Source organism: Dermochelys coriacea, chromosome 21 (genome assembly GCF_009764565.3).
Source record: "Dermochelys coriacea isolate rDerCor1 chromosome 21, rDerCor1.pri.v4, whole genome shotgun sequence".
NCBI classification, from domain to species: domain Eukaryota; kingdom Metazoa; phylum Chordata; order Testudines; family Dermochelyidae; genus Dermochelys; species Dermochelys coriacea.
In genome coordinates, this window is record NC_050088.1 from 11,673,696 (window position 1) to 11,689,481 (window position 15,786).

General features: G+C 41.9%; 1 protein-coding gene across 1 annotated transcript in view; it reads right to left on the reverse strand.

Annotated features, from left to right (window-relative positions):
- The window catches only part of SLC26A8 (solute carrier family 26 member 8), a 31,240-nt gene that overhangs the window by 7,912 nt on the left and 7,542 nt on the right, over window positions 1–15,786 (reverse strand). Inside the window, 12 exon segments of the mRNA XM_043500334.1 lie at window positions 29–121; window positions 826–895; window positions 2,330–2,436; window positions 4,918–5,013; window positions 6,552–6,629; window positions 7,432–7,545; window positions 8,598–8,745; window positions 9,802–9,884; window positions 11,132–11,281; window positions 11,777–11,941; window positions 13,213–13,388; window positions 14,574–14,690. Coding sequence (XP_043356269.1) covers window positions 29–121; window positions 826–895; window positions 2,330–2,436; window positions 4,918–5,013; window positions 6,552–6,629; window positions 7,432–7,545; window positions 8,598–8,745; window positions 9,802–9,884; window positions 11,132–11,281; window positions 11,777–11,941; window positions 13,213–13,388; window positions 14,574–14,690 — 1,397 coding nt within the window.

Consider the following 15,786-nt stretch of genomic DNA (forward strand, 5'->3'; position numbering starts at 1 on the left):
TGATGGTGATTGGAAAAGCAGTGTTTACCTTCTGTAACAAGTAGCCTTTGAAGTGTCTCATATTTGCAAAGGAGATGGAGGAACAACACTGGAAGATTTTCACACCTTCAATCTCTGCTGCCTGGAAGACAAAACCGGAGTCTCTGAGGTTTGTGCGTATGCTAGAAAAATGATCCACCGTTGACATTGACAATGGGTCTCCTCTGACCAGGACAAGCCACATTGTCTTCAAAACTCATTAGTGAAAACGCCCTACACCTTGTCTACACCAAACTTTTTTTTTTTTAAGTTCTTCCACCTTTGCAGCTCCATGAATTTAGCAATAAGGGGAGTACTAATGTAGACATTGCTGTTCACTGCAGCATTATCCAGATCTGCATAAAGTAGGGTCAATAACATTACGGTAAAAATACCAGTGGCCTGCTCTTGCTACCACTGCTCGGAGAATTTTTAAGAAACTCTAGTACAGACACAGCCATTATTGACATCTGTTGTGAAAAATAAGTAATTTTCCTAGCGTAGACAAGACCTGACTAAGGACAGCAGATCAGCAATAAATTCTATATAGTTCCAGCAATGATAGGGAGCAAGCCTTTCATTACTGGGGGAGCCTGGATTGATAGAATGAGCTCCCAAAGTGACAAGTCAGACCGATCTCCTGATCTTTGGGCAATTTGTATCACTCTTCGCTGCCAATGTTCAAAGATCCTTACAGATTTTCAAAGCTTGAAGTGAATGAACTGAGTCTGATGGATCACTCCCAGGTGTCCAAGTGAAGAAGCTGGATTACAGAGAGGAACTGAGTATTAGGTTTTGTTCTCTTACCGCTTTGTAGTCAGATAAACTTCTGTATAGATCTGTGTTTGGAATCTGGCCGAGTATCACAATCTTCATTCTGAAATAAGATGTTTATTAGGTTTTCTTAGAGTAGAGAGAAAAACTAGCACTACCCAATATTTTGGTCCCTGTACCTATCTTCTTTACTGGGGACACACAAGCACCTGTGCCCTTCACATCAAACCTTGAACCAACTAGAAAGCTCTCTTTCAAGCCAGGGAACACACCAGGCAAGGGTATATAAGAAGGCATGTAGTCTCTCCCTCTCCCAAATCCAATATATTCTCCGGAGGAGGGAGGATCTAGATCATGGCTAGTGCCAGTGTGTAGTGACACTACTCAAAGGAATCCATTTCCTGGTAAATTTTCTCATTCTTTAGAGTATTGTCAGTACACACTCCCACTTCTGGGAAATTCACCAGCAGTAAACTGCCAACATGGTATGAATCCGGAGGATATTTAAATGAACAGTTATCCAGAACTCTTTCTCAAAGTGCTCATTAGATGTCAATGCTAGGTCATGAAAATGATGCTGCACAGAAGTATGAGCTAAATTCCATGTCACAACTTGAAATATTTTCATAATTGTGACATTCTGAAGGAATGCCTTAGAAGCTACCTTGGATCAATTCAACTGAGGGCTGTAATACTTTGATCTTATTCTGGTTGTTAGCCTGGTATGGAGGTGGCTGGATGGTATTTAGTAGTTTGTGATATACAGAAGGTCAGACTTGAGGATCTGGTGGTCCCTTCCGGCTTTAAACTGTATGACTCAATAAATGTGTTCTGATACTTTTAAGGACTGGGATATCTGCTAGCTCATAGCATGTCTCTGTATAGAATTTAATGTCCTTTGATAATCACTGGGAAGAAATAACCTGTCCCATAAGTCTATCAATGTAAACCTTAAATAACTGGAGGTGGGGAGGGGGCGGGGAGATTTTACAGAAGAGTTTTGTTCTGTTACAAGAGTAGAGAAGGGTCCATTTAGTGTCGATCTTGAGTAAGCTGATCTCCCCTGGCAGTGAATTCATTTAGTGAGAAGAAAGATACGTTGATGGACCGAGTCAGGTGAATATCAATGACCACTTTAGAGATAATCTTGGAACGAGGACACAGTGTACCACCTTATTCTTATGGAAGACTGTGTATAGAGGGTAGGTGATTAAAGCAAGCAGCTCACTGACTCTCCTGGCTGATGTCATCATCACAATAAATGGTCTTCAGCCAGGTGACAGAGACACCCTTGACAGAGGCACCCTTGACAGAGGCTCAAATGGATAGTCCATCAGCTAGGCTAGGAGGTTACATTCCCAAAAATGTACCAGTTCATGCACAGATGGGAAATCATGAGACCTGAGAAAAACCTTGACCGAAGGATTTACCCCACAAGCACAAAACCACTTCTGTACTGGACTGTGACATACTGCTATTCCCAAAATAACTTTAGGTACACTTAGTGCCCTGCTCTGAGGATAACATGACCCGGTACCTGTGTGACCTAACAGTGATGATGAAGAAGGTGAATCCCATTGCGATGGCCAAGCCGATATCAAGACCAAGACACAGAACAGCTGCAAAAGTCACAATCCAAATAACCTTTGAATAAGAGGCAAGGAGGACAATATTAGCTGCTGACAAGGTCAAACAAGTAGAACACACCAACAATGCACCCATGTGACCTGCTCCATCTCAGCCACCAAAGACAGCAGCATTCATTGAGTCAAACCAATAATTCAGCTGTGTCCCGTACTGATGAATGTACTTGGGACGACTTCTTTTGTGCAGAGCTACTGTAAACCTCAGAAATGCCCTAATGCCTTTTCAGTTGAACTGTTCTGGGCAGCACCATCAAGCTAGATTTATTATTATATTATTAGTATTACAACAGCACCTATGAGCCACAGTGATGGCCAAGGAACCCACGGTGCTAGGGGCTACACAAACACAAGCAGAATGAACTGCATGATGGCTGCAAACATCATGTTAGTTCTGCAACATTTTTGAGAGGGGAGATTTGGTGGGTTTACTTAGGAGGGGATCAGCTAAACGGAAAGAAAAGGGAGAGAAAAGAAGGTGAAGGGGACAGGGCAGGGGAAAAGGTGTGAAGGGAAGCTGAGGTGAAGATACTGTGAGAAGGGAGTGGAGGGCTGGAGCAAATACCCAATCAGCCATAGGGCGGAGAAAGTCAGAAAACATTCTACAGTTGTGACTGGACTGTCCAAAGGCCTTTAAAAGGTCCCTGCTTTGGCTTCTGCTGGTCCTACCACATGGCATCTCTGGCTGGCTTCTCTCTACAGCTCATTTGGTTGCTGTACGAAAGCAGAGGTTAGAAATGGTAGTGCAGGTGAAGTGTCTCAACTTCACTCCTGGAACATTTCTAGCCTGGAAGTGGTGACAGACAGGGATCAAAGCACAGGACTTCAGAACCTCCATCATAGACTCAAGCTACAAATGCTGATAAATTTACTCCCCCTACTCCACCAAATATACAGGCACCATACATTTGAGGATGCAGAATCCAAAGCCCATAATACGCGAGGGGCAGTGTTATGTGTAACTACCAGGGGATCCAAGTTTGCATACATAATTGTACCCTACACCAAGAGGACTATAAGGATAAGAAGACCTGACTGAGACAGGGTGCTGAGAATTTCCAACACAGGGCTGGAGCACCATCCCCAATGGCAGAGAAACTGTACTGAGTCCCTGGGTACCAAGACCCAGTCTCTCCCAGAAGGAGCTCATGGGCTAAATCCTGGAGTGGAGTAACGGGAAAGAACCCTGCTGTGGTCAACTGAAGAAAACACAACCACTCTCTTTGGAAATGGAGGCACAAGTGACCCAGATGCTCCATCCTTTCCAGTGGTCAAAGGGAGCATTGATAGAGGTTGACACCAAAGTCTCCACTATCTGAGGAGAATGAAAAGCTAATGCTCAGTCGGAATCTCAAGCCTTCTTAACAGTGTTTCAGTGATGTGAAGGTATCAAATGGCAATTGGGGTCATGCTCCTCTGAGCTCAGAATCCTGCATGAGGGGAGAGGGGATGTGTGTCCACAAACGGTGGGAAAACTTCATGGCTCCAATGGACACAGCTTCTTATAGGTTCAGTAGTTCACTCACCAAAGCACACTTCTGCCTACAGTCTGAATCTACTTGCCTAACACTTTTTAAAAGCAGAACCTGCATTTAAAGGGAGAGGTTGGCTAAAGGTTACAGGCTGCTTTTACACCAATATGTGTTTGAATAAATTACAGTTCAGCTAATGTATTTTTGAAATGTTTTAATAAGCTGTTTTAGTTCAGCTGGAAATGTTCTAGGTTCATAGAATTTTAGAAAATCTTGTTTCCAGCTATAAGCCTTGCCAAGGAGTAAGTGACTCAAGTTTTATAGTGTTTATAAACAGGCTACTACAGTTATGGGCCTCTCTTGTCCCAGCTACCAAAACCACAGCACTGTCTGAGAGTAGTAAAAACAGAATGTATGATCTGGAAGCAAACCTCCACAGGTAAGTTTCCTTTCCTTAACACGCAGAACACTGAATGAGGTATCACACCTAGTTTATCTATTTATCAGTTAGGTGTGTATACCATGCTCATCACTGTGGGATCTCAGCATTCACCATTTGTCTACTTCAAACATATGTGGTGATAATTTTGTTGATTTTTTCATTGCATATATTTTATTTTGGGAGAAACTTTCTTAAATATATTTGCTCTTTTTAAAAAAACAGGATACAAAGTCATCTATAGGTAAAAGAGGGCATGGGCTGGCTTGGGTGCAGGTGAGAATTGTTTCCCTGCAAACATCCAGCTCTTCCAGCCTGAAGTCACCCACATGGTACCTGAACAGTTTGCCTCCCCTAACATTTTGAGGTCATAAGCAATTCTGCCTATATTGAAATAATTGCAAGTTAATTTGTTAAACTATTTCACTGCATCAAACAGCCCCTTTCAGTAATTCAACCTCCTCTGTGCATCAGAGGACCATCTCTCCAAGAGCACCTGAATTGTTTGCTCTGCATCCTTCCCTGAAACACACCCCCGCCCCAAATCCCTGTGTGAGTCTTTCCCACTTACAAAATGATACTTATCCTGTCTCCACAGGGTGGGGACGTCCATAAATTTTTCAAGAAATGGGAACATGTTGACCATTACAATCGCAGCTAGTACAGCCTATGGGAGTCAGAGAAAAAAAGCATTTATTCTCCTGTTAATTCGTTATGGGACTTTAAACGTGCTATGAAATGGATACATAGACCATGGCTAGATAAACTGCTAAGTTAAGGTGTTAAAATATCTACATTTCAGTAATTATTGTGTATACATATGACTAACAATTTTCTTCTGATCTGTAAACCCATATTAAATTTGTATATAATCTCTTGTCTAATTTCACAGGAATGTCTGCAAATATAATTGCATCGTCTGTTGAAATATGTGTTAACTTCCACTGCGGTACTCTTCAATAAACCACCGCAAATATGCTTTTGCCTCCTGAAACACGACGGGAGGGCCACATCGCCACCACAAAAATATTGCTTCTATAAGAAGTGCTTTTAGCAAGCCCAGACAACACATAGCCAGATGGGGAAGTTGTCTGACACCATTTGTCAAAAACACTCCTTTTTCCTAATGCAGACAAGAGAATTGGGGGTGGGTAACATCCAATTTGTTAGCTAGTTCTGGGAAAGGGCTTGGTCTTCCCATCTTAGGCCATGTCTATGCTTACAAGCTTACAGCGACACGGCTATACTGATACAGCTGTGCTGCTGTTAAAGCGCGCGCGTAGCTGCGTTATGCAGACGGGAGAGCGCTCTCCTGTCGACATCATAAAACCAGCTCAATGAGAGGTAGTAGCTATGTTGGTGGGAGAGCGTCTCCCGCAGACATAATGCTGTGCACACGAGTGCTTATCCTGGCAACATTTATGTTGCTCAGGGGTGTGTTTTTTTCACACTCCTGGGCGACAAAAGTTTTGCTGACGTAAGTGCTAGTGTAGACATGACCTTACAGAGAGGCCAGGGGACACTGGGAAATAATGCTCGGTCTCAGCAGTTCCCTAAGTAAAACTTTCCAAAGAATGGGAGAGCCAGATGAAATATTAAGAGATGAATGGAAATATGGGTCCCTGAAAAACAGTATTTTATTATAGTCTCATAGGGCAATGAAAGATCTGGGGGAAGCAGTTTAGGAGACCACTTGGTTCTGGAAAAAATCTCAAAGTCCAAGCTGGTATCAGATATACTAAAACCAAATTCCAGTTGGAGGGTTTTGTGTCCTTTAGTGAAGTCTCTAAGGCACCAGTCCTACAAACATGTACACATTTATGTCTAAAAGTACTTCATGGAAGTGTATAGCTCCGTTGAGTTCAATGGGACTATTCGGTGTAAGAGTTTGCAAGATAGGGGATTAAGATAATAAGTGAAACCTTTATTTTTAAATGATGGATTCTGGCTATGAAGTTTCATTTATGCTTCAGCCCATGAGACCAAGCTCTTTCTAAACAACCAGAAATGGGCCTGAGATGCAAAATTTTCTATCTGGATTTTCAGCCCCATAAAGTTTAGGGGCGTTTGAAGCTGTGACTTTGGTTTGGTCCCATCCCTGGAAACCGTTACCTGTCATGTAATCTCTAATGCATTCTGGAAGACTTCTATAGTATGCTTAGTTTTGGGAGCAGCCTACTTACATTCTATTTCAAATTCACTTACATTAGGTAGAGACTGGAAAAAGTGTCCTACTTTCATCACTACCACTAGCATTATGGATGTTCCAATTAGAGCTGCAAACTGAACAGAAATATTGTGTTAGAGATGCATTCCAGACCTGACCATATGTTGCTCCTCTGCTGAGCTCCTCAGATATCAAAGGCTGTACAGCCACCAGCCACACATCTTATTGAGGTAAGAAACTAATGCAGGATTTCACGTTACCGTGGGAAACAGTACTGCAAAAGTACTATTGCTTTGTCAAACCCTACACCTCTAACGTGCCAGCTTTCACTGTGCAGTTCAACCCATTGGCCTAATCCCACTCAGAGGATTCTGAAAGAGTCTGGTGACATTGTATACCACTCAGATACATTCTTCTTTTCAGCTGAAGGACTATTTGCCCACAAACAGTATATGCAGGGGGATTTGAAACCACCTTCAAGTAAGGAAAGGGGCAAAGGAAATTGTGTGCTTCTGATTGCAAGATCACCACTATTACATCCTAGCACAGGAGTTGCAGCAAAAGTAGATGACCCATCGTGTTCTGCTACAGATATTACAAAACTAGCAGTATGTGATCATGTAATTAAAGACTGCATGTTAATGCAGAAGCATAAGGGGACGGAATTAACGTTGCACAGGCATAATTGTGAAAAGCGGTGTTTACAGAAGTCTGTAAATTGCTTGGATGAAAACCAGACCCTAGTGGAATTATATTGATCTTAGGGGAGGGTCTGAAAGCTTAACCTCCTGATCCGATGAAGTGAGCTGTAGCTCACGAAAGCTTATGCTCAAATAAATTTGTTAGTCTGTAAGGTGCCACAAGTACTCCTTTTCTTTTTGATCAGGTATCGCAGCTCATAAAACCAACCCAACTCACCTGTGTTTTTCCACCTGTCTTCTCCTGAATGACAGTCCCAGAAATAGCACAGCTGACAGCAAAGCTTTTGAAAAATGAACTGAAGATATTGCATAGCCCTATAGCCATGAGCTCCTATAAAGCACAGACAAAACAAAAACACACAACCCCAAAACTTACTTACTTATAGTAACTGTGGTTTTTTTCAAGAGTGATATTACTGTCTGCTCCCATTTATTGGATGCCCACCTTGTACTGCTTAGCTTTGGGGACCTTTTGAAAAGCAGTGCTAAGGCGCTCCCTTTCATTGTACCACATGTTCACACCTGAAGCACTGACCTCAACAACTTCAGCTCCTTCTTCTAAGAGTCCTTTGAGAGTGAACTCTAGCCCCCTGAATGATCTGACCCCCCAGTTAACATGCACAGCATAATGTACCTATGCAAATGCTGGATGCAAATGACATGCCCTTTGTAGTCATCCCCGAAGGCTACAAGAAGTCATGCTGACTTCCTACCTGCCTTAGTTCCATCCTAATAAAATCTCAATGCCTTCATAAGAAGCTAAATATGAAATGGCGCAAGCTTGCTAGTTACTAACCAGAGTACACTAGAAATAACGGAGTTTGAGGCCAAAGACTTCCCATATCATCACTCCAGACAGAGAAGATCCTTACACCAACAGGTGGCTACAGAAGGAAAGGATATGAGGCTATTCAGCCCTTTTATAACTTTGGTTATTAATGTTTGGGTGCTGTGCACTTTGAACAGGTTCCAAAATTCATTGGCATAAGCCGGGGGTGCATCCCACAATTAGGAACATACAGAGGGCAGGTTGTAGAAGAAGTAGCTGTTTTAGCCCGGCCTCTCCAACCCCTCTACCATATCCCAATGTATCTTTCTTCAGGGGCAAACAAACATCCATATGCACGAGATTGGTTTCAGGCAGGGTGCTGGAGATCACCTATTGTTTTAGCCTTTCTCAACTCGTACACTGCTTCAGGTAGTTATGATTCCAGTGCTCTTCCTTCTGTTGGGAAGGTAGCTGAGTTGCTGTAAAGCCATTGGGCTGCATTTCTGCTCTGCCCCTAGGACTTCCACCACACTCCGAGACAGTTACTGGCTTTGGTAAGTGACAAGTAAGTCCAGTTTGGCTGGCCAAGGAAGTGTGTGAGGTTGTGCTCTCACCTGGTTGCTGGAGATGTTGTAGTTGTGAATACAAGCGTACTTCTTTCCCACAAAAATGAGAAGGAAGTAGCTTACAATAGCCAAGGAGAAGGCATGGGCTACAATCCTGCTCAAATTTGATAAGTCTGGCTGCGTAGGAGGCAGAAACCTGGAAGAGCAGAGAATAAATTATCTTAATCTTGTTCTGTGCCTTACGTACTTACAGGTCCCCTGTTCAGGACATCAGCTGACGGCATTCAGTACTCTTCAGGGGATGCTCTGAATCTTGTTGGGGTGATCACTGCCATCTCATGAGAATCCCTTGATGGGTATGTGAACAGTAAATGTAAGTCAGTAATTTGTGGAGAATACTGTTTAAGAGAGCAGCAGATGGAGGGTGGATCAAAGAGCATGCAGATAGCCTCTTTCCAACCAGCACAGCCACAGGAGCTGGGCAGGATGCCAAGCATTACCTTAAGCACTAGGCAGAGACCTGGCTAACACACAGAGTAGCATTTCATGGCCCTATGGGAGGTGGGAGAGAGCTACTGGTTGGGGTGTGTCTAGGCTCCCCTATTACATGTTGCCTTTGGCAGCACACAATGAAGAGGGCACAGACTGCACCTATTTTCAGCAGCAATAAGGATCGTTGCTGAATGTGTTTCACCCAGCGCCCTCCTCTCAGAAATATCCTGCACTGCAAGGCCAGGATGGCACTTTCCACTTGGCTTCTACTTCTGGTCTATAACCTCTTGGGGCTTGAATTTCAACCTCTGTAAAATAAGGATACTTAATATCTCAATTGCAGGGATAGTGGGGGTTTAGTTCATTAATGTTTGTAAAATACTTTAAGTCCATTGCAAGGCAAGCCCAATGTAAAGAAAAAAGACCAGGAGGGGAAAAAAAAGACATTTGGAAAAACAAAACAAAAAACCCCCCACAAACAAGAACCTTTCTCTACAATTTAAAATAAAATTTAATCTAAAATGTAAACAAATAAAATTAAATTTGTGGATGACACAAAGATTGGTGGATGGTAAATAATGGTGAGGAAAGGGCAGACATACAGAACAATTTGGATTATTTGGTAAAATGGGCCCATTCAAACCAACTGTGTTCATAAAGCCAAATGTAAAGTCATACATCTAGGAACAAGGAATGCAGACCATCTCTCTCTCTCTCTCTCAAAAGAGTACATTTTCATTCATAACTGGAAATTACCAACCTGTGTGGAACCATTTTGGCCGCAAGCATACTGGATTCGGCATGCATATGCACATGGTTAGCAATAATGGTGATTGTAATAATCTGGGAAGGAAAACAGGAAAATTATATTATAGATAGTAAATTCTTGGGGGGGCAGAGACTGTCTTTTCATACATGTTATACAATACTTCCTTAAGAAATACACCAAAAGAAATGCAGTTTCTAGTTTGTGATAATGGAAGATGCGGAGAAAGCTAAACACTTGCTCACAAAATTCTATCATAACTTAACTATGGAAAGTTCAAAATTCCATAAGAATAATTACAGCAGCTCCCTACAGATTCTTTCTGCAAGTGTAAATATATGAGAACCTTGAAATAACCTGTAAAATGTTCTTTTCAATAAAATATATTACTACTGGCACTTCTGAACTTCTTGCAGGTGACCATGATTATGATGTGGCATTGTATAAGGAGATATTACAATCAACTTTATTATTGACTTGACAATTTTTGAACACTAAAGAGTTAACGTTTTCTTTCTCCAGTTGTTAAATTAATAATAAAGCAGGATAGAAACCAGTTTACAATCTCCGATCTTGAATTTCGCCATGGCCATTGTCATAAACGCGCCCTATTCTATAAAGTGCTGAGTAGCCTCAACTTCCGCTAACATCAATCACAGTTGGACTCTAAGTACCTTATTCCTGGGGAAAAGTACCTCTGACCTGCTGAACTTTCAGACTTCTGGCTGAGCAAAATGGTCAGTTTTTCTTTCAGCCTTTTTTTAACTATTTTTACATTTAATATTTTTGATCATTAAAGAAAAAGACTCAGGAGAAGAAAAAGAGAAAGAGAAAAAGTAAACAAAAGATGACACAACAAAATCTGAATCCACAGCTGGAGCCTGTCTCTAAAATAGAATGAGTCTGAACATCCCCAACATCTGGGAAAGTTCAGATTCAGACCCGGATTTAGAAACCCCAATGAGTGTTGGATGCAAGGTTCTAATTTTGCTCACGATAAATAAAGATAAGAAATTCAAACTCTGATCAAGGGGGTAGACCTGGTTTTGATTTGCGCCAATTTCTGAATAATACTTTGCATTTATATAGCACTTTACAGACATTAGTTACTCCTCACAGCATCCTCAGGAGGCAGGGATGCAGAGATTTAGTAATTGTCCAAAGCCACTCTGCAAATCCGTGGCAGAGCAGATAATGGGACTTGGGAGTTCCTGGTTCACAGCCCCAAGCTCTAACCACCAGACTAAGTTGCCTCTCATATAGTGAGACTTTGCTGGTTTCTGTTAATTTTAGTTATCATAGTGGACATATGGAGAAGACTTACCAGGAGAAGTTCCATAGGGAATGCAACAGCACTGTGCTTGTAAGTTATCTTGATACAATTGCTGATCCTCAGCATGACTAGGCCAACCAAAAATAGCAATATACTGGTGGCATTAGCCTTTGGGAGAGCCATGCAATACTGAAACAGGTTCTGAAAGGAAACATCACAGAGAGGATGAGAAGGGGATATTACAGCTTTTTTTATATGAGCTGACATTTCGCACTCTCTAAAAGGATGACAAAGGATGCCCTTGTATTTCAACTAGTAGGCCCTTCTGTGACAAAAGTATCTTTAATGGGAAGAGGGAGACAGCTACTAAGAACACAGCAAGATTTTAAAAATATGTTTTCTATAGAGAGCAATACAGAAAATAACAGCACAGATATGGCTTTGTACTTCTCATTGTATTTTCTAAAGTAGCAGAGAACCCTCTCCAGCCCCTCTCTCCTCCTAGCATCCAGAAAATCTGCATACACTGTATAGTACACCCACCTACGAAGAGTGAATGTAGCTATGGTTGAGACTTGCCTAATTTCTCCCCTAGCAATGTGCTTATACTGAAATTATCTTAATTTCTGAAGCTGTTCATTCCCTTCCCCTCCAAGGGGCAGGCAGTTCTCTGAACCAAGTGTCTGGTTTACTCACGTAGAAAATGGCCAGGGGGCCCATATGGAAGTTGATTCCAATCCCAAAGATGAAGGAGAACTGGGATACGATGACATGCAGCGCTGCTGCAGTGAGGTAAGCATCAATAAGGGTCTTTGGCAGATAGGTTGTGACAAACCCCAAGCAGAAGCAGCCTAAAAGCAACTGAAAGGAAGGCAAGAGAGGAATAAGAAGTGGTGGCACAAAGGGGACTGAGCCTGACACTAAGTGATCAGCTACTTTGGAACCTAATCATTAACTCTCCAACACCCTCCTTGTCCTTTATACACCAAAGGCCTGATTCTCCACTGCTTTACACCAGGTGAACTCATTTGTACCTGTTGCATCCATTTTGCACAATGAGTGTAAAACACTACTAAAGCAGCTTGATAGCATTTTTCATCCACTTTGTACAGGTATAAATGACTACATAAAAATGCAAGCAGTGGAGAATCAGGCTGCCAAATACAAAGCATTTAACTCTAACTATCCAGTATCACACAGGGAGATTCTCTGGCCTCCACTTTTGATCCGATGGATTAGAAATAATTCCAAGACAAAAAACAATGTTAAAGAGAAATTAAGAGTTGGTATAGAAATCAGTAATTGTAAGGGTAAATTCTTATAAGAACATTGCAGTTAAGAAAAAAACTTACTAGAAAAGAAAAGGAGTACTTGTGGCACCTTAGAGACTTAGTCTCTAAGGTGCCACAAGTAAAGGAGTACTTGTGGCACCTTAGAGACTTAGTCTCTAAGGTGCCACAAGTACTCCTTTTCTTTTTGCAAATACAGACTAACACGGCTGCTACTCTGAAACCTACTAGAAAAGGAAAGACATTCAGATTTAAGGTTAAAACTTACAAGAAACCCAAATATTTGAAAGCATGGAAATCCACAGATAAATTACCAAAACTACCAGGCATCACTGGCAAGAGACAAGAACAGACAAGTGGGGAGAGGCCGAGCAATAAAGAGTCTTAAAGGTGGAGTCAAAAAGCTGAAATTTGATGCAGTAGAAAATGGAGAACCAGTGAAGAGATTCAATTGGGGCGTGTGTACAGGTGTTTTGGAGGGAATGAACAGAACAGGCAATCATTGAGTGATCCATCCCCCGTTGTCCACTCTCAGCTTCCAGCTGTTCTTGTTGTGTGGACAGAAAAAGATTCTGATTCAGGAAATATTATGGAGGAAGATGTACCAGGATCTGGAAATGAATTGAATGTGTGGGTTAAGGGGTAGAGGCACCTTGACATATCTTGGTCGGAAATCATAAGAGGAAAAAGATCTAGAGCCCTATGTTCAATGCGCTGCAAAAAAATATATATTCAAATGTGTGTGCTGGGAAAGTTTAACCTCTTGTTAGTTCTAGTTCCCTGGTTTGTACAATGTCCATCAAGGCCACATCCATCGGGAACTAAAAGGAATGCAACTTCTACCTGGATGATCCCAGTCAGAAATGTCGTTGATGCAGTAAGGGTCAAGGCTTCCATGTAACTCTTCATATAATTTGCATCTGAGAAATTGGCAAAGGTTCCATTAGCAGTCAATACAGGGCTGAAATTCAGAGTCTTCAGAACATCTGCCACCATTGCATTCAGAATGCTGAATGAACCTGTGACCAACAGAAGCAGAGAACAGAGAAGAAGGTTGCATGATTCCCTGCAACCACAAGTCCATTTTTCACCCCCACCCATGCACTAGAAGGTCTATTTTCACCATCTGTGTGTGTTTGTGTGTGTGTGTGTGTGTGTGTATGTGTGTGTGTGTATATACATTCACACACACTTCTTAATAGCTATATAAAATGATGTCTGAAACACTGATTCTCACTCAGCTCCCTCCCAAGTATATGAAATTCCTGATATATCATTCAAAAGCAGATTACATCTACAACCTCACAAACATGAACTATCAAGTTGTTCAGATGCATGACCAAAGATTATTTCAATACAAACTCTAAACAAGCTTTTACCCCACTGTCCAATAGACTGAAGAGTGAATGTGAAAGAAGGTAGCTGAAGAAGGAAGTGTAGCTCTGGCTCAAAGACTAGAGGGCACCCTATACCCCCTTATTGTGATTCAGTGGCCAACCTTTTCACTTGAAAGGAAGGGAAAACAAAGGAGGAAGTTTAGGATCAGAACCATTGCCAAAAAATAATTGCCAGGACTCTGTTCACAGAATTATGTCTCCAGTCCATTTGTTTGTTGATCTCTTTGTACAAATTTCTCTCTTTCTTGTGTGTTTGTATGTATTGTGAATATATAATTAGGAAGAGTGCAGAACCATTAAGGATGTGATAGTGGCAAGCAGCTGTGTGACCCCCACGAGCAGACCAGAAACCAAATTGTGACTCTCAGTCTGGTTCCCTACTTGCTCTCAGGGATGGTGGGGGAGAGAAGGAAGGAAGAGTATTCTGCGCAAGCCCTGCTGTGTCTGGTGCTGATTACTCTTCCATGGCATTCTGGCTCTCTCCTCTGTGCTGGTACCTGTGATGTGGATAGTCCATGCAAGGAAGTAAGTGGACACCTTACTCCCTTGTGTGGGCATAGAAGGTAGTCCACAGCTGAGTCCTAAGTGATTTCCTCGGGATCACACAACAAGTCAGTTACCGAACTGGAACCGAACCCAAGCAGGTGACTGGGAGTGAGGATGCTCATTCCAAGACTATGCTACCAAGAAAGATCAAATAGATGAGATAAAGATAGATATAGGCACCTCCCACACCCTCTAATGACAACTCTGCACATGACCCCATAAGTCTTGGGGACCCAATTCACAGAGCAGAGTAAAACTTACCAATGGAGATATGGTGCGAAGTCCCAAATATGACATATGTTAATGAGCAGCAGAATGCAGAATAGAAGCCATTGACAATTGGCAGTGGTAACCTGGTTAACAAAACTCCTGACAGTCCTGGAGGAGAAACATACATTTCTAAAAGCAAAGTGTACCTGGCAAGATTTTATCTTCTACTTTTATTTTTGAAGTGAAATTCTGCGAGTGAAAAATTGCCAGCCTGACAGCCTTGAAGAACGAAGCTCTGTATTCATTGACAGAACAAGCACAGCACAAACAGCAAAGCAAGGGTCCCTCATACTGACCCAGTTCTGTCTCAATCTGTGTGTGGAGAAGCCACCTCCAGGGGTGACAGAACAGTTCGGCCCCCATGATCCATTCTGCAGAGAAGGCAAGAATTGAGACTGACAACTATGGGCCAGGTAGTGTCAAATCTAGTGGTTGTTTTGTGACATGGGCCGCTGTTAACTAGAAACTGGACTTAGAACCACAAACTCATTTCACTTAGGTCACCCAACAATGATCAGATGCTAAAAGTTTTATATATCTGGCCACTTAAATTGCACTAAAAGGTATGAAAAATATGATTCACAGCAGTCTAATGTTTTGTTCCTGCTCACTTGAAGCAAGCAGTTCAGCAAAAGCAGGTGACTACCAAATTCTCTTTGTAATTCATTTAGTAAATTATAGGTGGGCAAAGAGGTGGTGATCAGGTACAGCTCGGGGTTAGATTTAAAATGAGGACTGGGTTTGAGGCCAGATCAGGGCTTAGGCACAGGTTCCATTTCAGAATGACTAAGAGTGAAGTCTGAGCATTGTTTTTTGAGATTTTAGGCCCAATGGACAGAAATCTTGAAAGGTCAGTTTTTCTCATGGTATCTCAGACATATCTGAATATAACTGGAAAATAAGTCCCTTCTGGTTTTAGATATGACCCAGGAACTGAACCATGTGGTGGATTCTATCAGGATTCTAACAGGTTCAAGTTTCTGGCCCAACATACTATCTTCTATATAGGTCTCCTTTCAGTTTTACCTCCAGAAGTTGGAGACAGGTCATCCAGAAAGGTCCTAGAGGGTCCTGATAAACATTATTGGAACTTGTAGCTGAGCTGTAAACCTCATTGTCACAAAGAATACTAATAAAACACTCAAAAAGAAAAGGAAGACTTGTGGCACCTTAGAGACTAACAAATTTATTTGAGCATAAGCTT